This window comes from Musca autumnalis, unplaced genomic scaffold, assembly GCF_047663935.1.
Source record: "Musca autumnalis isolate F117 unplaced genomic scaffold, ASM4766393v1 scaffold_3, whole genome shotgun sequence".
Taxonomy (NCBI): domain Eukaryota; kingdom Metazoa; phylum Arthropoda; class Insecta; order Diptera; family Muscidae; genus Musca; species Musca autumnalis.
The window spans coordinates 224,565,362-224,587,690 of NW_027411866.1; the positions used below are offsets into that span (position 1 = coordinate 224,565,362).

At 37.1% G+C, this 22,329-nt stretch overlaps 2 protein-coding genes across 4 annotated transcripts in view; one reads left to right on the forward strand and one right to left on the reverse strand.

Annotated features, from left to right (window-relative positions):
- Positions 1 to 21,545, forward strand: part of LOC141399023 (uncharacterized) — a 167,533-nt gene extending 145,988 nt beyond the window's left edge. For both annotated transcript variants that reach the window (XM_073976984.1, XM_073976985.1), the window contains 3 exons: positions 20,199 to 20,316; positions 20,649 to 20,768; positions 20,867 to 21,545. In XM_073976984.1, the coding sequence (XP_073833085.1) occupies positions 20,199 to 20,316; positions 20,649 to 20,768; positions 20,867 to 21,382 (754 nt within the window). In that variant the 3' untranslated portion in view covers positions 21,383 to 21,545. The remainder of the gene's footprint in view (positions 1 to 20,198; positions 20,317 to 20,648; positions 20,769 to 20,866) is intronic.
- LOC141399022 (protein phosphatase 1H) lies at positions 9,178 to 16,606 on the reverse strand. 2 transcript variants are annotated; one of them, XM_073976983.1, is made up of 4 exons: positions 16,226 to 16,582; positions 14,581 to 16,158; positions 13,750 to 14,508; positions 9,178 to 10,224 (listed from the first exon to the last, which is right to left on the reverse strand). In XM_073976983.1, exons 2-4 carry the CDS (start codon positions 15,794 to 15,796, stop codon positions 10,148 to 10,150), a joined length of 2,052 nt encoding a protein of 683 aa, XP_073833084.1. In that variant the 5' UTR covers positions 15,797 to 16,158; positions 16,226 to 16,582; the 3' UTR covers positions 9,178 to 10,147. The 2 variants fall into 2 exon arrangements, with proteins under 2 accessions (XP_073833084.1, XP_073833082.1); XM_073976981.1 differs by having other exon boundaries at positions 14,581 to 16,606.
- Positions 21,546 to 22,329: the final 784 nt, after the last annotated feature.

Below are 22,329 nucleotides of genomic sequence, written 5' to 3' on the forward strand. Positions count from 1 at the left end.
AATTCCCACAGACTCTAATGGGTTTTTAATACATTCATATTCATTTAAATTCGTGCATTTAGAAGTCATTTTTTTTAGTAATAATATAGACATGGCTAGTATTGTCCATTTTTTATAATTTGTTGACTGAAATTGGCATTTACATTCCTGTCATTGATGGTTCATCAGAGACGGTTTTTTAATAAGATCAATTCACTTTTTACGCACAGAAAATGTTGTTAAATTTCATTTTGGAATACCAGTATTAATAATTTACATTTATCCATGTTTGTTTTTATGTGGATATCTAATATTTATGTTTTTTTTTTACCAAACCTTCTCTTGCTCCGAGTACCTCTAATTGTTTAATTCAATCTACAAAAGCCAATCTCACAAGTTTAACAAAAATACAACTTCCTTATCTCTCCGAAACCCAAAACAATAAAGAACGAAAATGTAATAGAAAAACAAATTACCTGTATAACGAATAGAACGAACAAAATAAAGAAAAAGTAAAAAAAATGATTTAGGAATATGTATGTATTTAAGAAAATTAAAGAAGAAAAATAATGTATTTTTGTGAAAAATATTAGCTAATGAATGAAACAAAGTCATGAAAAAGAAGAATTGAAAATATTTATTATATATAAAGAAATAATGAAATTATATTTCAGTAACAACTTGATGAATTTAGTTAAAAACAATTAAATAAATATTAACAAAAAATACCCCCAATTAATTGTCCTCCTCCCCCCCAACATAAAAATTAAAATAAAATTTCTAATAATATAAAAAATAAAAAAAGAAATGTTAATTATTGCTGACACAGTTGTATCCCTAATAGCAAAACCAAATCAACCATAATGCATATAAAATAAAGTATACAACATTATAAAAAATAATAAAAATTTAAAATAATATTTACACTTATTAAATTTAACATAAAAAAGGTAAATACATTTTATATAGACAAAAAGCAACATTTAAAACTTATGTGTATTCAAAAAAAAATATTTTTTTAATAATTAAATTTTAATAAAGCAGAATGTTGTTAATTAATTTAGAAAAACAAATCCAAACCAAAAAAATACAATCTTTTATTACTTACTTCCTTCCGAAATGTTTAAATTGTCTATATTTTAATACTACACCTCTTGAACTGTACTTTCCACTTATGTATTCTCTTTCAAAACATTCTTTCACTAATTATACCATAATGATATATAATCGGAAATATACCCCTTCGAAACAATTCGTTTTCGTCAAATTTGAGTCGATTCAGGCAATATTAAGTCCAATTTTTTTCCTGACTTGGATTATGTTCGATGATGGACCTAATTTATCATATATCCACTTTGCGTATTCTGAAGTTTTAGCAACAGAACATCAGCTGTAATTTGGTATTTCGAACCCTTAGTTTAGGGATGCACAAAACAATATACAGTGAGTGTCAAAAATATTCGGTTTTCAATTTCACCAATAATAACACCTCAGTATTTTAGAAGCCCATAACCAATATTCAAAAAACCAAATACTTAAAAAAATGTTGGTCCTGTGGCTATTAAAAAATGTATGTAGCATAGATCCATGGCAACCCTATAAGCGAGAATAACAAGGAACACGTTGTTAACCCTGTTTTCTATGCGTCAAAAATATTCGGTTTTTGTAACTTTTGTTAAATATTTTGGCAAAAAACCAGTCAATATCGAACTTTTTCTGCAATATTAGTATAAATTTCAATAATTGCGAACAGAATCTTTGTTCCTGTGTGCAAAAGTATTATATTTTATAACAAATTATTACAATTTAGGGCTAAGGAAAATCGCTATCCTAGAAAAGAGTAAAAATGTTTATATTTCATTATAAAAACGGCAGAAATAAAGGGAATTTTTGCTTATTTTTGAATATTTAGTCGAATACATTTGAAATAATGTGCAAAAGTCACGAATATATAGAAATAATCGATTTCGTGAAACACATAAGCCAGCCAAACCAAGGACTGGGAGGGAAGGTAGAGGAATATCCTGAAAAATTACGGCTAAACCGCCCTTAATTTTCTTGAAATTGGTCACCGAGCCCTAAATGACTTTCAGAGGATAAAAAATATGCACTTTCCAAAAAAAATCGTAAGGATAAAGCCTTTCATGGCCTTGTAACACATCATAAGTCATTGATAAATACATGTCTCCTATAAGCTCCTTCGTACTTTTTGTGTTGGAGTACACAGAAGGCCGGAAACTTGGTGGTATACTGATTTTCCTGCTTAGACATTCAAAACTAACTCCATTTCACCAGGATTCTGATGTACATCAAGTTTTGAAGGTACATCAAGGCGAAATTTGAACTAGATTTTTGGTTATGTAAGTAAGGCGGTGGTGTGTTATGTGTTACAAGGCCATGAAAGGCTTTATCCTTTCGATTTTTTTGGAATGTAAGTGCATATTTTCTATCTTTTGAAAGTCATTTAGGACTCGGTGACCAATTTCGGGAAAATTAATGGCGGTTTAGCCGCAATTTTTCAGGAGATTCCTCTACCTTCCCTCCCAGTCCTTGGTTTGGCTGGGATATGTGTTTCACTAATATTGCAGAAAAAGTTCGATATTGACGGGTTTTTTGCCAAGATATTTAACAAACTTTACAAAAGCCGAATATTTTTGACGCATAGAAAACAGGGTTAACAACTTCTTCTTTGTTATTCTCGCTTATAGGGTTGCCATGGATCCACGTTACATACATTTTTTAATTGCCACAGGACCAACATTTTTTTAAGTATTTGGTTTTTTGAATATTGGTTATGGGGTTCGAAAATACTGAGGTGTTATTATTGGTGAAATTGAAAACCGAATATTTTTGACATTCACTGTATGTGACAATATATGAAACGAAATGAAATTTACGCTAGAGAGTACTGTTTTGTGCATCTCTACCTTAGTTTAAAGGAAATTAGCATGCTAAAAATTAACTTAGTTCTATGTCTTAGTACAGCCAACATATAAAGGTTCCTGCTATATTCAAGTATTTCGAGGGTTTTAGTCACATTTTTCAACAGAATAAGCTGTTATGAGATATTTCGAGTATGGACAGAAAAGCGTCTTGGAAATAAGTATAAAAGTATGAGTGGACTTTGTCGACAGAGATATACCCTCAGTCTCTGTAAATTGAAACTCTTTTTTCCCCCAAAAAATTATTTATTTAAGAATTTTAAATGTATGAACTTGCCGACAAAAATAAGGGCTTGAATTAAAGCACAAAAGTGTTTCGGAAGAGGCAACAGAAGGAATGGACAGAAATAGTCCATTTTGGTAGTGGGTCTTATTTTAGGAGTCAATCCTTTCGAAATATATGGCGCCCACCAGTCATTTCAGTTGGTCACCGCACAACTTAGGGGTCGATTATCGATAGCAATTATCGTTGTCAGTTGTCAAAATTACTTTATGTATGGCAACCTTCAACTGAAGTTGCGAATCTCAGTTGACAAACCGGATATTTTTCAGCAACCAGTTTTTTTCAGTTGCAGAGAATATTTTCGAAGAAACAAGAAGTAAAATTGAAAGAAAAAAACATTTTTTAACAATTGTTGATTATTTGCATGATTAATTAATTTTGTGTATCAAAAATCCAATGTGCACACGGGCCATCTATACAGCCGACAACACCAGGGAACTTCGTTTTTGAATAAAAATTATTTTTGTTTTGTCTTTTTTCCTCCTCCGACAATTTCGAAACGATCCAATTTTGGCACAATTTGTCCTCTATCCTTCAATACGTTCGACAATATAGGTTGAGCAATGCAATTGTTGTAATCATTGCCATGGGACTTTCCCTCCGCAAAAAATCTCAACGCAGCGCACACTTTTAAAAGTGGGGGTATTGCTGTTGATCTGTAACTTACTTTGAAGTCATCCTTTAATGTTTCCACAATGTAAACTACGGCATCGTTTTCAATCGAAAATACTCCTTAAACCTAAAATAATTTACTGATTATACAGATCTTTCCAACATGAGCTTACAGTGCAGATGGCAATTCCAATGGATTCGACTTGTCGCTCATATTCTAATAGATGTCATGTCCTGTACATTTTCTTCATCATCAAAAAATAATTCCACTATACTTATCATTTTAAAATAGTTTTTTTTTGAGAATTGTGCCTTTTGTTTTAATATAGAGTTCACAAGTTTGAAAAAACACTGATCGATAACATGTTTATCGACAACCCAGTTGGGTTGACATCAATAATACAACATTTCATCTCAGTTGTGCTGACCATTGACAACCCAACTCAAGTTTAGTGACCCCTTAGATTATATAAGGAAGCATGGACTATATAATATCGCTGTAAACAGGAACACAAGGAGAACTTTCAGTAAAAAATGTCCAAAGGATCCTCGAGCAGACCTTACATAAAAATGTTGAACTTTTGTGAGGGAGGTGGATCGGTATTTCCCATTTTCGAACTTAACATAACTAAGTTTGGAAAATATACTACGAGATCCGAAATTTGGACCAAATCGGGTGCCCGTGCCATTTTAGCAAATATTTTTTGAACCTTTGTGGGGGAAGTACCGAAAGGAGTGGAGCGATAGGAACCATCTTCGAACTTTATCTAAGATTCGCAAAAATATTACGTTATCCACAATTTGGATCAACCCAGCATCCTGTTCAAATAGTGACCGTTGATGAAAAAATATTTTCAAAAAAATCATCGTTGGTGAAAAAATATTTTCAAGAATCCACGATAATGAAAAACTATTTTCAAGAAATCCTCGTTGATGAAAAAATATTTTCAAAAAATCCACGTTGATGAAAAATATTTTCAAAAAATCCACGTTGATAAAATTTTTTTTCAACAAATCTACGTTGATGAAAAGCTTTATCAAAAAAGCCTACCACTTTTGTGGTTAGGTTAGGTGCCGTGCTGGCAGCCACTCCACTCGGAGACCTTGAGGTCCATTGCGATCATCCAGACTATTGAATTATGTGTATTGTAGAAATAAAGAGGTAGTTGTGATGTGATGGTGTGTACATTGGGTTATTTGTTTGTAGATGAAGAATGTGGCTGTGTGTTGTTAAAAAGGGTGTTCCGGTTATTGCCGGTTTCGGGGGTTTTTGACCTGGGCTGCCTTTGCAGGCCCTCCCTGGTTGGCCTCCCTTAACCGGTTGGCTGGTCGACTGGCGGTCCATCATCCTCTTGGCAACTGGGTGTGGATCCTCAGAAGACTTCACTCTCTTTACACAAGCTTGTTCTTCACAACACTGACCACTGGCCATTTTTGAGGTTGATGGACCGTCACTCTTACCCGCCCGACATCCCGCAGCACCATCACTGTTCCCCTTCGGACTGGCGTTAGTTTTCCCCGAGGGCCGGAATTGTTCTCCGTCACAGGTCCCGCAGATGCCTGTTTTCCAGACTTCCGCAAACCAGCAGCTCCAGAACACTTCCCGCTCCTACTTTCCCCAGCAGCTTTAGCAGCACTCACAGACGAGGCCGTCGCACTAGCTGTTGCCTTGTGCGGCAAACCCGCCCGTGCGTGCTCCTTAGACTTCTCCGACTTCGGGGACCGTGTCGGTGGTCTGGGTGTCTTTCCCTACCGCAGACACCTTAGGTGTCCGCAAAGGGTTCGGACGGGCCGGAACTACCGGATTTCCTGTTTTGGCTGGCTCCGGAGAAGTCAAACCAGTTATTGGGCTGGTGCCTACCTCCGGGTCAGGCCGCGGAGTCCGGTCGATTGGAAGCGGAAGCTTCTCCATGTGAGGGTATTTCCTTTCGATACGCCTCAAACAGCGAAGCTTCAACCTTATCTCCCGGAATTCCGCCGAAGAGACCTCTTCTAGAGACTTGTCTACAAATCTAGAGCAGTAGTTAACTGCTCTTTTGTAGACATGCTTGTCTTTTCTTTCCCGGGCCTTACTACTCATCCACCAAGGCGTCCTGCCTGGGAAGAATTGGTCTGTCGGCAGCGACCGACGTATCATCTTCTGACGGAGTTACTCCCTTCTCGTCCGGTTTAACACTCCCCGAAGCAACCGAGGGGGACATCTCCTTGTCCATCTGAGATGGGATGACCGTAGTGTCTATCTCGTTATCAGACAGGGGGATATCCTCCCAGTTGCTTATGGGAGAACTTTCACGACTCAGATGCAGGGACGCACTTTCGCTCAGGAGATCGAGCAATTCCCTGCTCTGCGTGTTGATTGTGTCGCTGACTCTGTCCAGGGTCGGTGTGGAACAGTCGTCCCCGCCCAAATTTGTGTTAATTGCACTGGGTGCAGCAGTGTCCGTGAAATGTCATCCATAGAGAGATTTTTGACTGGGGGAGTTGAGGACAATCATGACATAGCCCTCCACTACCATGATTAGGGCTTGAAAACTAAGCCTGCTACTCGTTGAGGCGTATCAACGAGGCTCCGTTATAATACAGTCGGTACCCTGACTGCAAACCTGAAACACCGATGGGCACGTGGTCGCTTAACACCCCGGTGTTAGGGGATCTCGAATTATTTTGGTAGGAGATCAGTAACCAAATATATGTCACTCGTCCCAAAGATACACTGTGAGATTTCAGTGCACTATGTTGGTTTGCGACAAGAAGAGTGAATAACCTTTGGTCAGTCACAACCCCCCAATTCAACACTCAGAAAAATTGAATGAGCAGATTGTGGCGTCAAGCCCCCGCATCGCGCCAAGATTGTTATCCCCGGCGGGGATGTTGTCGGAATTCTGCTACCATCGACCATGACATTCAGCTCAGTATTCACTTACATTGGACTGCAGTGGTGACCGTAGATTTAGTGGCGAATATTTGCATATTCATCAAAGGTGGTAAGATTCGTCGGATAGGAGTTAATCCTTTCACAAATTACATCAGGGAAGGCACCTGATGGCAAGATCATACAATCGTCCGCATACGTTATGATCTCTATGTCGTCACCCGACCCTGGGTAACTACCTGTTTCACTCCAGGGCACTTGGACTTCTTCTTTCTGAATTCCAAGTAAGAGTGGCATCCACACAATTGATTATACAACGTTTCAAACTTGGCCGGATAATAGTCTGCTCGATGTCCTCATACAAAACGCTTTAGATAAGGCGAGCACCGACATCTCTGCCCTATCACACGGCTTGCTCTGATTGAGTCCTCGACTAACATGTGTGGAAATGGCATGCAGCGCTGTTGTCGTGATGTGCTGCTTACGGAACCCATGTGGATGATCAGCAACTGGATAGCTATTTCTGACACTGGGAAGGATTAAAGTCTCTGGGTTCTTTGCTGATGGCAAAGGCAAAATCGGCCTGTACGATTCACTTGCTGGCATCCTTGTACGGCTACGTAAGCGGGATCAACCTGCCCATTTTCCAGATTTTGGGAACGATGTGGGTGGCTAGCGACAGTTTGAGAATTTTGGTGAACACTCTTTTTCCGGCTCATCCAGCTGTTTCAGCATTACCATGAAAATTCTATCAGTGCCCAACACTTTTCATGATTTAATTCCTGATCACATTCGCAACATCATCCATTGTAAATTGTGGTGTTTCATCCTCGACAGGAAGGGATCTAATGCGACATAGTACTCTTCTCTTTGCCCTGTCACTCCCAGGGTCGATTGAAATAACTCGAATCAGTCAGCGTAACGTCCCAAACGTGTCTGGGATGCTATCTTCCTTCTTTCTAAGGTTCGAGGGTGACTTAACTGTTGCCCATAATTCACTTATTTCGGCTCCAATGTTGAAACTCTTCAGATGATTTAGCCACTTGTTCCGCCAACGCCCACCGATCAACCTGCTAACTTCCAGTGTCAGCTGACCCAGACTCGGGTCACTGGGATTGGCTTGACGAAACTCCTCACGCTCATTTGTTAACCCCGGGTATTCGACTTGGGGCTGCAGCAGTGACGATGTCAATGTCCGCTACCCGAAAATAAGAAGGATTGGGCAGATCTCTGAAGCGGTGATTGGTGAACCGTCTGAAACTCGGCCAATCCGCTTTCCCATGATTGACGAAAGTGCGGCGTTCAGATGTGATAAAAATGGAGACAGTTATGAGGGGATGGTCTGATCCAAGAGACATGATGGATTGCCAGGTGACGTCATTTGTCATTTCCACTACTGTAGTGGAATTCTGTAACTCATTTTTCAAGTTACGGACAAGTATCGGTAAAATTATAATGCTTATAATTTCGGTGATTAACGAAATTTGTCAATATGTTAAGCACCAAAATAAAGCTATAAGATGAGTTACAGAATTCCACAACAGGTGACACAATGGTCTGGTAGGGGTGTCCTCATAACCCGAGCGAAATGTAGAGCTATCAATCTGCTCAGCCAGTGCTGTACCCCTCTGGTCGTTTACGAGGACCAAATGCCACATCTCATGATGCTCATTAAAGTCCCGCAAGACCAGACGGTTATCACCTTCCAAAAGCGGGCTAATGTCAGGACCGTAACCTGAGATACAGCTATTTTTCAATTTTTTGTTAAAATTCCTTATGTTGAACTATTTACACCTCTAAAAAACTTCTTTGCATTTTATTCATTTTTTAACAACACATTCAAATGATATTTAATTAAATATACAAAAAAACAAATGTTTAAAACAATTTCAATATAGCGCCTATACAAACATTAAATATATTATTGATTATTATTAAAAATAAAAATAAATTGTATTATATTTAAAATAAAAGATGAAAATCATTTTAAAAATTGAAAATAAAAGCAAATAAAACAAACTCTTGTTTATTAAGAAATTTATTGAAGGTTTGTAAGTATGTAAGATAAGATTAGGGGGGACATAAATTCAATTTCTAATTGTTCCAATTGTTTTTTCATTGCATTTCCTATCGAAGATATGTTTCGTTTCCGTGTATTGATTACAGGTGTAACTGTATGGGTTATCACCTACATGGTTGACCTATACTGACAAAATAGCCTTTAACTGTTTGTTTTGTTGTGCCTGTCTGCGTCCATATCAATTTCATATCTCAGTGTAAATACAGGAAATCCCAATAATGCAATGAATTAGACCACAACTGTTGATAATTAGTCGAATGTAGGTATAATAATGACGAAGGCAGAGCGAAACGATGGCAAATGTTTACCCACGGATTGATAAGCATTTGAAATTTCAACTGCCTTCTTATCTCCTCCCGGCAAAGTAAATAACAAATATAACACAAATGCGTGCGAGCAGTAAAACACATTTTTGGATTTTTATGCAAATTATAAGTTTTATTTTGTTGTTGTTTTATTAAAACTATGTTTTGCTTTGTTGTTGTTGTTTTGTATAAACAATATTAGATTAAATAATTATGTATATAATTTAAATACATTATTTTTGTATTATTTGTTTGTGTGTCATTTATTTTTATTATTGCAAAATATTTGTTTAATTGATTTGGTTGCTGTGTGTTTGAAGAAACAAAAATGTTTACAATTTTTTCACTCACAATTTTTTGTTACTTTTTGTTTTTGCTATTTCTCTAATGTATTTTGTTGGGTGTTTTAATAGCTTTATTTATTTTTTTTTTTTTAATATTTATGTTTGTATTTAAGCAAGTAAAACAAATAAATTATTTAGAATGCTTGAAGTTTTAAGTTGAGAGAAATCAAAAAATAACATCAAATGTGGGTTTTGGGGTTTCTCCAGATTGCAGTTACTTGTTGGCTATTTAAATGTATTGTTGTCAGAAAACCACAAGGTTTTATTTAAAGTTTGAAGGAAAGTCTGCGGTCTGCTGCGCATTTGCATGCAATAATTTAAAAAGTAATAATAGTTTATATTAAAATTGGAATTTGCTATTTCTTGCTAGTCATCTTCTCCATCATTATCGACGGTAGGTAGGTAGTATCGTGGAAAGTCAAGAAGTCCTTTGAGATAATTAAATATAGTATATAACCTTATTGTATGAATAATTAATAATATTATGACTAAATAAAAATATTAAATAGGCGGCAAAATAAATGTACATAGAAACACAATTTAATACATAACCGATATTTGAAATAATTTCTTTTTTATTGGTGACGGCACTTTAAAAAACAAAACACTTTGCTGTCTTTTTCTTTTGTTTCGTTAGCGTTATTTATAAATATAATTGTTGTTGTTGATCTATATCAGATAAACTAATTTAATTTCTAAGTATTTTTCAAATGAATTTCTACATTTTCTTTTAACGTTTATCTTTACGTTGATTTTTACGCTGTTTTGATTTGGATGGTGATGTGACATTCTTCTCGGGAGAGGAATCTGAAATGGAATAATGGAAAATTCTTTATTAAATGAGAACTACTTTTAAAATGTATTAGGTGTCTTTGTTGAGGAATTGTATAAGAAAATTGATTGTATGATGGTAGCAGTCAGGCGTGGATCTGCTGAGGTAGAGTTGCTAAACGTATACATCCCGCCCGCCCCTTCCAGAATTAGCGAACACCATCGTGTCACCTGCTCTGACAATTTAATTTAAGTCACCTGGCAACCTGTCGTTTCTCTTGCATCAGATCATCTCCCCATAATTGTGTCCATCACAGGACCGCCCGATTTTATCACTTGTGAGCGCCGCACTTTCGTCAATCATGAGAAAGTTAGTGGCCGAGTTTCAGAGTGTTCACTAATCACATTTTCAGAGATCTGCCCAATCCGTCTGATGTTCGGGTAGCGGAAAGGATGTTCCGAGACATCAGTCTCGATCACTCCCATATACCTGCTGGTAAAATACCCAAAGTCAGACCAGCAGGGGCGACGGGACTTGCAAATGAGCGTGATGAGCTTCGTCGTGCCAACCCCAGTGGCCCCAGAGTCGATGAGCTGACACTGAATTTAACAGGTTGGTCGGTGAGCATCTGAAGAGTTGCAATATTGGAGCCAGAATACGTGAATTGTGGGCAACGGTCACTATCAAACCCTGCGAAGAAAGAAGATAGGACATCAGTCACCTTTGGCGATGTTGCGCTGGCCAATCAGAAGAGGTGGGCAAGTTATTTCAAACGACAGTTTGTCGAGCACTTCGGTGACAGGTCGAAGAGAAGAGTACTACGTCGCATTACATCTCTTCCTGCCGAGGGGGAACCCTCACAATTTACATTGGATGATGTTGCGAATACCATCAGAAATACTAAATAATTCAAAGCGTTGGGCCCTGATGGAATAGCAATATTAATGCAGGGAGTTGAGAATCCCACCAAAGTTTCAACCTTTCACTAGCCAACCATATATTGAACGAGGTCTGAAAAATCGGCAGGGTACTGAAGCCAGACAAGAATGCCAGCAAAGATCAATAGTATGAACCAATTTCGCTTTTGTCGCCCGCATCAAAGACACTCCTCCCATCCTCCCCAGCTACAGACATCTCCACAAATATCAGAGAGGACTAAACCAAATTAAACCGAGCAATGGGACGTTGGTGGTTGGTGGCGCTCTGATTTTCAAAAGCCTTTGAAATTGTCAAGCACTCCACGCTCTTTGAGGACACCGAGCAGGTTACCCTCTGACCAAGTTTGAAACGTTGTATAATCAATTTTATGTGTGAACCCCAGTAGTACGTGGAATTCAGGAACAAGAAATCCAAGCTCCTTAGAGTGAAACAGAGATTTCCCCAAGGCGGGGGATATATCCGGAACTGTTTAACATATTCCTATCCTGTATTCCGCTCCCTTCGGACGGGATCTGGAGATCTTAACGTATTCGGATGATTGTACAATCATGGCGTCAGATACCTTCCCTGATGTCATTTGTGAAAGCTAACCTTATTGGACTGATCTTACCATCTTTTTCCACGAGGAATATACAAATATCCGCCACTAAATCTACGGCCACTCTGTTCACCACATGCACGACACAGATGAGAACTGAATCGAATGTCATGGTGGATGGTAGCAGAATTCCGATCACAAACAACCCGAAAAATTAGGAGTCACCTTCGACAGCATGTCCGCACATGTCACAACTATATGGCACAAGCTGCGATGTAGGAAGTCCCTAGTCGGCAGCACTTGGGGTGTAGATCAAGAAACTTTGTTGACCACATATAACGCGATAGTTCGGTCTTTGGTAATCTGTGCGGCGCCAGCGTGGTTTGCTAGCGTAAGTGATACGCAATGGGATAAACTACAAATCTGTCAGAATGCTGCCCTGAGAACAGCTACAGGGTGTCACCTCATGTCTGCAGTGGACCATTTACATGAGGAGACAAAGATCCTTCCTGTGAGTCGTCACAACAGGATGTTGACGATGCAGTACTTGCTTGGATGATATAGGCAAGACCACCCAAACCACCATCTGGTGGATATGCCTGAACCGCCCAGGCGAGTTAGGGAGGATTATAGAGATATAGAGAGAGGTCCAAAGATATAAAAGAGAACCTCTAGATCAACGTGCATACCAGGCAGGTTTAAGAGACATTCATACAGATGCGGTTGCAGAGGCTCTGGCAGCATACAGTGTGAATATAGTCCTGGAAGATCATCCACCACCCGTGGCAGCGGAAAACAGCAGCTGCCAAGACAAACGAGAGTCGTGTTGGTGCAACTTAGATCTGGTTGGTGCAGCCGCCTCAATTCTTACTGGGCCAGGATTGATCGCACGCGGAATATCTGCCCAGCATGTGGCACCGGTCCGCATACTACGCAGCACCTGTTTAACTGCCCAGCCAACCCGACTGACTTAACTCCTCTCTCTCTCTTTGGACTAATCCAATTCAGGTGGCGTCCTTTCTGAGCTTGGAGCTGGAGGCAGAGGCGAATCAATAAAATAAAGATTTACATGTACTTGTAGAAGCTGCTACAACAACAACACACTGCATCTTTTCAACTGTCCTACCAAGTCTACTCAAGTAGCTCCAATAGATCTGTGGTTACATCCCATCAAAACAGCCACATTTTAGAACTGGAGATAGACCCAGGGACAGATTAATCAGGAAAACGAGCATACAAACATATCAAATACTGGTACAACAACTCTTGGGACTTTGGTTCCCCTTAGAAATTGCAGATTATCAACATCGTAAGCACAAATATCAGACGAGGACTCAACCAGAACAAATAGTGCAATAGGATACAGTGTTGGTGGCCTGCTTTCCACTGCGGCAACTCCCCCACAAAAGTTCAAAACTATTCGTTTAACTGTAGCTTAAGGCCACTCTCGGATAGTTATGGAATTTCTAAAATGCTTTAGAGCCACAATCCACACAAAAGTGGTTAACATAATTATTACGGCCCAGTCGCGGAGAGTTTCAAATTTATATCACATGTACCCCCTGTGCTCTATATTACAACTGTTTAACGTTAGTCCATTGCAGACCGAGTTAAAAGTCACTCAACCTGTATTTTTTAATCTCTTAGTGTAAGGGTTGGGTCCAATCTTTCCCACAAAAAAAAAGCATAAATTTGGATGGTGGATGAGAAAGCAACGATGAGAGCGATTTCTTCATTGTGGTACTGACCCAATAAATGATACATATATTTTAAATAACTTGTCAGTTCGACTTTAGAGAGGTTAAAAAATCAGAGTATATCAATGAGTCTAACTATGTGTATCCAAAATCCATTGAAAAAAGGGAAAGTGCTATCGTCCAATTTCACTGCCACCACAGTTTTATTTACATATTGAATTTAATTGGTACTTGTAATTCATCAATTTCAAAGAAATATTTTCAACATTCCGAATCTTGAAAACTTAAATGCTTATTTGAACACTACATTGTTGACTCTATAAATTAGTAATAATTTTAAATACACACACACTTTAATATCAATACAATTTCTATTTAATATTTACCTCTTTGATCTTGTGTTGATTCATTATTACTGGTTGTCTTTTGTTCCGCCACATCTTTGTCGACGGCATTCACCACCGCCACCTCCTCCTGTGTTGATGATTTTTTCTCTGACAACTCATCTTTGTTTTGCTCCACAGCCTTTGTTGTTGTCTGATTTTCTATTGTGCTTTGTTGTTGTTCTTTTTCAATAAAAGTTTGTATTTTTCCTAACGGATCATCATTTGTTACAGCATTTTGTTTATCTTGTGTTGGCTGTCGGAGAGTCGTCGACTCCTTTTCGCCCTCGTCCTGTTCATTACGTACAGGTTCTATTTCAACTTGAGCCATTTCTTTTATACCATTTACTAAACTTGTAATTTGTTCACTGGTTGATGATGATGAATCTTCCTTTGCTTCAACAGCTTGGGCTGCAGCTGCTCGTTCACGTTCCAAACGTTCACGGTATTCACGTAGACACTTTTGTTCCCATTCTATGTGTTCCTTATAATATTGATAGACGGGAATTACAATCACAGATATATCATCGACAGTTGCTGCAGCCTTGCTATCGGCCAAACGCCAATGACCATAGTCGTTGATTTTACCACGGGCCTTTGCAACCAATTCTTGAGCAACCATTGTATAGCGATGTTTTTCGGTTGGATATTTGTGTAGGGTTTGGAATACGGTGCGAGCAACAGCTTCATTTTCTGAAACATCCCAGAGGCCATCGGTGGCCATAACCAAAATGCCATAATCACCATCTTCATTTTGTTCTTCTGCAAATAGAAAAGGGAAACAATATTTAAAAGAAGGCTTCTAAAAGTATGCCCCATTTACATGGAACTTACCTGGAATGGTTACAATTTTTGTGAGATCTCTGAATGTAACTTCCGGCTGTGCGGTAAGGAATGGTTTTATTAATGTTCCCGTGGCAATGGCCAATAAATCGTGATCACCAAATCCTCTTGTTACACCCAAGGTGCCCAAAAGTCGTGACCTTTTACCTTCCCCAGTTACCACGGGCATTTTTAAGTCTTCTCGTGTTAATGTCTTGTATGTCCATCCCTTCATGGTACCCTGGCGACAGAGTATCCTTTGACCTAAATCACGTTCATGTGGACGTTTGGCATACTCCATGGCAGTATAGAATTTACCCATTAAATGTGGTTTATATTGGGCAACACCCAGTAGACGTGTTCTCTCCGTTTCTGGTGTGTGATCAAAAGAAAATGGTACTGGGAAAGCTCCCTCCGAACCATCTGGTTGGCTAGGCATATCCTCCTTGGGTAATACCTTGCGCTGACACAGTACAGCTCGACTATCACCAGCATTTGCAACATACATCTTACCATTTATGAACAGCGAAACACAAGCTGTACAACCACCAGCATCACGATAACGGTCACGGTCCTGGGCTATCAAAGAATCCATGTGCACAAAAGCTGATTCCAATGCTCCCATAATAAGTTCATCCTTTGACACGGTTCTTTGAAAATGAATTGGATGGGGAAATGAATTCACCGATTGTGTTGTTGAATTCACCTTAGGGTCTTCCATGCCCTCACGCGGCAGTAACAGCTCAATACAATCAACCAATTTCTCATGTAAAATATGATGAAATTGATGGGAAGCAGCCAATGCTGCCCCATATCCAGCATGACCATCAAATATACCAAAATAAGTGTAGGGCAAGTCGGGATATTGATGGGTGGGATCGGATAAAATTTGTCGGCAAAATGCTCCTTGGTCCTCATTCCATTCCGATTTACCAGAATTTACACATTCAGCGTAACCTGTGCCCCAGGGTAATATGTTGATATCTCGTGGCACAATAATGGGCCGTACATTGTGGTCGGCCGAAGCTTTTAGTTCATCGGCTGTTAAAAGCTGTAGGAAAGGTGGGCGGGAGTAGGCAAATTTATCCTGTAACTGTTGTTGGTGTAGCATACGCTGGTGGTATGCAGAACTACCCCTAATCAAGTGTTCATGGCTGGTGGAGGGTAACGCCGGCATATCCGGAGCTATGACCGTTGCCAAAAAACGACTTTTAATGTTGGCAAACATGATGAAGGAAAGTTAGTCAACACACCAGACAGATGTCAATCGTTGTGTTTTGTATTTCTTTGTTTTGATTTTCCTATTTCTTCTCCTTTGTTTCCAATCGCCAACCAAATCACATCACCATCATCACCTTATTGTGCTTATTTTACTTCTTTCCACTGACTAACCGACAGACTAACAAACTGGTGGTGTGAAAATGACGTATTGGTGCTTTGCTGCACGTCTTAACAACACCACCAAATGAAAATAACAAGAATTGGTGTCTTTAACCGTTGACGTTTAAACGAGGGGAGGAACGAGGGAAACTTCGTCGTTGTTGTCAACGTTGTTGTTTTTGTTCTTGGCTTTAGTCACAGACAACCAACCTTTAATAAGATTTTTATCATTTATTTTACTTATATTTCCACTGGCCACGTAAACAATTTGTTTTACCTTTTATGCTAACAAATACTATTGTTTATTTTCCATTTAGTAACTGTGTCGGCCGAAAAGTGTTTACATGAACAAATTCCAATAAGAAAATGATTTTTTTCTTCTCAACGAAGTCTTGTTGTTGTTTTCTTGTTGTCCACGGCTAAAGAAAATCAATATTTCACTCATACATGTTCTTTTGTTTGTTGTTGTATATTTACGAATTTAGTTATTGCTTTTTCTTAAAACTATTTATAATTTAGTAAATATTTCTTTAAATTTAGAATTTATATATATTTTTTCTTTATCAAAATCTTTTTTTCTTTCATTTCTTTTGCAATGAGCTCTTGTTCTGTCTTCACTAACTTCGTAATCAACTGTGCAAGAAAAGTCAGTGAGTGTGAGAGAGAGACTACTATTTAAAGCACCCATGTTCTCTCGGTTATACGCAATGTCGTTAGTGACGTATCGTAACGTATCGCAGCTGTTGTTTAATGTTGTCAAACAATGCTGCCGTTGGCAAGTGAATATTTTGAAGGAAATCGTTAATTTTTAATTAATTTTATTAATAGAAATTATTAATATTTTACCAATTAATAAAAAAACAAAGAACATAGATTGTTTTATTCACTACCAATGCAGTCAGTGATGTGTCGTAACGCATCGCTGTTGCTGTTTAATGTTGTCAAATCTCTTGCTGTAGGGCAAGCAGTTATTTTGAAGAAAAATTTTAATTTATTCTGTTCTGAAAGCACCCAGCAAAATTTGACGGAAGGGGTTCTTTTCGATGACGTGATTTCATGTCATCTTTTGCATTGGTTCAAAGGAAGTCGTGAAAGATCCGATCTTTTCATCAGCATTTGTACCCATTCCATCGATCCAATAGAGATGATGTTTGTGTTTTTATTTACACACCTGTTTATTTTCATTTTGGTATGTTCCAGTACTGCAAAAATCTACTAATTTTTACTATTTTTTCCGATAATATAAAGGAAGATTGTTATCGTAGTAAAAATAAGTAGATTCTTGCAGTTTCTGGAACAGACCAAAGTTGTTAGAACTGTCGTCGTGATGTTGTCTTACATTTCCTGCATATCAAACAACTAAAACTTCTAAACAATTGGTATTATATGAAGTCCCAATAGAATCGGACTGCACACATTGCTATTTTAAAAGTTCCCTTGTCTGTTCTAAATCTGACATAGAATGAAATCAATCAAATCTCGCTTCTTGGAATTTGAAAAACAAGTCCTAAACGAAAAGGAACAAGAATCTGAAAATAAAGAAGAAACGACATTTGGAAAGAAACAATTAAAAATAAAATAATTAAGCATCAAGCCTTTACCTAATTAACTGCGTGTTGCGTGTGCGTTCAAAAATACAAAAACAAAATACATGTATTTCAAATTGACAACAAAAACAAATACATGTATTTTGTTTTTGTTTTTTTGAACGCACACGCAACACGCAGTTGATTAGGTAAAGGCTTAAATGGTATTTTCCATAAAAAGTCTCTCCTCCCCGTTCGTTACATTTTGTTCTTAGGGATCCCTAAAGCAAGCCGGGTTGTAGATCCCTACATATTTCCGTCACTAAACAAAAGAGTATAAATTACCAAAATGTTGTTATAAAATAACAAAATTATAAAATAAAAGTAATTTACGAAAAAAAAATACTTAAAGGAGTGCATTTGGAGTCCATGTCGAAATCTGAACTGGTGATGGGAAGATAATTGAAAAAACCTTTTGTAAAATGAAAGAATATAAGTTGCGGAGAACGGAGGAAGTAATCTTTTGCGTTGCAGCGGTGGTGATTACATTGCAATTTTGGATGTAAACTTTTGAAAAACTAAACTGATAAATTAATTGTAGTTATTTCATGAATTCGTTTGAATTAATAAAGAGTTTTGTTTTTCATGAAAACCATATTTCAATACAGCATTTCCATTTTCCAAACATGACATGTCAAAGCATGGGTGAAAATTACGTGTCAAAGCATTGGTGAAAATGACATGTCAAATCATTGGTGGAAATGACATGCCAAAGCATTGGTGGAAATGACATGTCAACGCATTGGTTAAAATGACATGCTTAGGATCCAGAAAAGAACGTCATCTTTTGGGGTCCACGCTCATATAAAATTCATCGATGAAGATGCTAAAAAGATGACATGCTAGATCACTTCCCAGCAAAATGTTCGATGCCAAAGATGACATTCAATCATGGGTGCAAGTGATCTAGCATGTCATCTTTTTAGCATCTTCATCGATGAATTTTATATGAGCGTGGACCCCAAAAGATGACGTTCTTTTCTGGATCCTAAGCATGTCATTTTAACCAATGCGTTGACATGTCATTTCCACCAATGCTTTGGCATGTCATTTCCACCAATGATTTGACATGTCATTTTCACCAATGCTTTGACACGTCATTTTCACCCATGCTTTGACATGTCATGTTTGGAAAATGGAAATGCTGTATTGAAATATGGTTTTCATGAAAAACAAAACTCTTTATTAATTCAAACGAATTCATGAAATAACTACAATTAATTTATCAGTTTAGTTTTTCAAAAGTTTACATCCAAAATTGCAATGTAATCACCACCGCTGCAACGCAAAAGATTACTTCCTCCGTTCTCCGCAACTTATATTCTTTCATTTTACAAAAGGTTTTTTCAATTATCTTCCCATCACCAGTTCAGATTTCGACATGGACTCCAAATGCACTCCTTTAAGTATTTTTTTTCGTAAATTACTTTTATTTTATAATTTTGTTATTTTATAACAACATTTTGGTAATTTATACTCTTTTGTTTAGTGACGGAAATATGTAGAGATCTACAACCCGGCTTGCTTTAGGGATCCCTAAAAACAAAATGTAACGAACGGGGAGGAGAGACTTTTTATGGAAAATACCATTTATGCTTAATTATTTTATTTTTAATTGTTTCTTTCCAAATGTCGTTTCTTCTTTATTTTCAGATTCTTGTTCCTTTTCGTTTCGGACTTGTTTTTCAAATTCCAAGAAGCGAGATTTGATTGATTTCATTCTATGTCAGATTTAGAACAGACAAGGGAACTTTTAAAATAGCAATGTGTGCAGTCCGATTCTATTGGGACTTCATATAATACCAATTGTTTAGAAGTTTTAGTTGTTTGATATGCAGGAAATGTAAGACAACATCACGACGACAGTTCTAACAACTTTGGTCTGTTCCAGAAACTGCAAGAATCTACTTATTTTTACTACGATAACAATTTTCCTTTATATTATCGGAAAAAATAGTAAAAATTAGTAGATTTTTGCAGTACTGGAACATACCAAAATGAAAATAAACAGGTGTTTAAATAAAAACACAAACATCATCTCTATTGGATCGATGGAATGGGTACAAATGCTGATGAAAAGATCGGATCTTTCACGACTTCCTTTGAACCAATGCAAAAGATGACATGAAATCACGTCATCGAAAAGAACCCCTTCCGTCAAATTTTGCTGGGTTGCACCCATGATTGAATGTCATCTTTGGCATCGAACATTTTGCTGGGGCATTAATAGAAATGAAAAATATTTAACAAATGAATAATAGAATATTAGGCCATGTTTATATTATAACCTTTTGTAGAGTTAACCATCTTTATGAGGATTTATTTGACGTATTCGCAAAGGAATTGACATTTGAAACCCAGTGCGTTTGTTAAATCCGGTTATATGTATATAAACGTTCTATTAAAAATATTAATATTGCTTTTTTACTATTTGAAAAACAGTTTAGCTCTGTTCCTTTACGTGCAAGAATCTTCAAGTTTTACAACTTTTTACTCGAAAAGCGTTCCTTTACTTCAGACACCATACAATTCATATGGAAACAGATTACAACTTTTGCTACTTTTGCCGATTTTACCATTTTCAAAAGTAAAGGAACAGACCATTTATGTCCAACATTTAAAACAAATTTTAACAACATTTGAAACTGTCTTTTTTTCTTTCAGATCTAAAACCGCTGAATTACAGGACATCATCATAAAAACAAATACCAATGGTTTGGCCCTTGACCCAGAGAAGGTGGATCAATATGTGAAAGCTATGTCCATGGCTGGAAGTGAAAAGGTATAATAATATGGACTGCTTCCCAGGCTATTATAAAAGTAGAGGACAATACTTAAGAAATGTTTTACTTATACCATTATCCTTTTATGTTAATATGGACTGTTTTCCAAACTATTATAGAAAAGTAGATGACGATAGTTAATACTAATCTCTGACAGCAAGGTACATAGAATAATTTTAGGAAAAAAGTTTTAATAAAGTACAATAATAAAAGCATAAGCGTCCTCAATAAACATAAAACAGATTCTGAATAGGAAGACATCTTCTTCTATGTTTGAAAGTTCCTTTGAAACAAAGTTCCCTTTTCACCGTCTTTTTAAAATACTTTTTAGGATAACAATGACAAATTGGCTGCTCTTTGGATGTATGCTGCACAAAATGGAACTATGACCGCAAAACCGAAAATGGCACCAAATGGAAGACCTGTAATGCTGATACCAGCAAGTGGAAGTGTAAGAGAGAAACTTTACTTTCAAAATTTTAACTGTAATTACTTTATATTTATTGATTTCACATTTTCTTACCTTTCATATTTCCATTACAACAAAAGTTAACACCATCGATGGTCCCCCAACCAATGATGACATCACAAATGGCTCCAACAATGCCCGTCGCAGCAGCAGCATATCGTGGCGGTATGCCTATGCCCATAATGAGAACCGCTTCAATGCCTATGATTTATGGACCACCACCACCAACTCTCTACCCGGCAAGTATGCCACCAGCCAGCATGACAGGAACATATCGCACTCAACGTAGTACAAAATCGGCTGATGCCCGTAAGAAACGTCGTGCTGCTGGACAAATTTTACGTTCTGGTAAATCCGATGCCAACCGTCGTCAACGTCGTAAATCTGATGCTGATGTCATTGATGGTAGTAATCCCTCATTCCAATATACCGGTTTAGATCGTGCTATAGCTGATAACTTTTTGGCTCGTCAGGAGCAACAGACACATGTGGGTCATGTAGATTATTCATCATCATCTGGTGCTAGTGATACTTATGGTCAAACGACAAGAGCATCGTCAAAAACGAAAATAGTTTGTCGTGATGTGGTCATGTAAATTAGAGGGGAGGATGAACGAATAATTGGTCACCCAATTTTTGTTAGTAATATATTTAGTTATTAGGATACTTATACATATATATAGGGATAACATTATATAATCTATTCTTATCTATTATCTATTGTATATAGTTTTTTAAGTTTTTAACAAAACAGAAAAATGAACAACAATATAAGACAATTAATCTATTCAAGATTTATCAAGGATATATATTTTTTATAACCTTATATGATTATTATTTCATTCTTAACGCATGCATACATACATATATTCAAATATGTATTTCTATATCATATTCTTCTATATATACACTTTATAAAATATATTAATATTTAAATACTAAAACAACGATGTATATTTAAATTGAAATTTATTTTACAAATAAATAAATGAAAAATATAATAATTAACAATAGCGATATTTTATTTAATCTACATAGGTATGAATATTTTTGAAATGGGTCGATAGGGAACTTGCTTCCGTAATTGCAACAGCATATGTGAACATAGAATGAAGAAAAAATATTTTTTTAAAAAACTAACGTTGATGAAAAATATTTTTCATATTTTTATAACTTCTTTCGGCTCGAGTTTATGTAAAATAAAAACAAAATTTTTGTTTTTAAATTTTCAGTTTTTTAGTTTGCCTATATTTTGATCGTTATCTACGATCATCATCAGGGCGTTTGACTTTGAAAAGAAACTTATTTACTTAGCTGTCCCATTACAGAACATATGTATGTTCCATAAGCCGAACTAAGAAAATATCTCAAATTCTCTCTGTTTACTGCTTCGCTTTCTGGAATACCGCGCCTTTTCATCTCTTCATCCACTTGTTTGCTCCATCTAAGCTTAGGCCTGCCAATTCTGCGTGCCATGCGGCTCGTATTTATACGCCTTTTTAGTGGGTTTATCATCGCTCATTCTTATGATATGGCCTAGCCA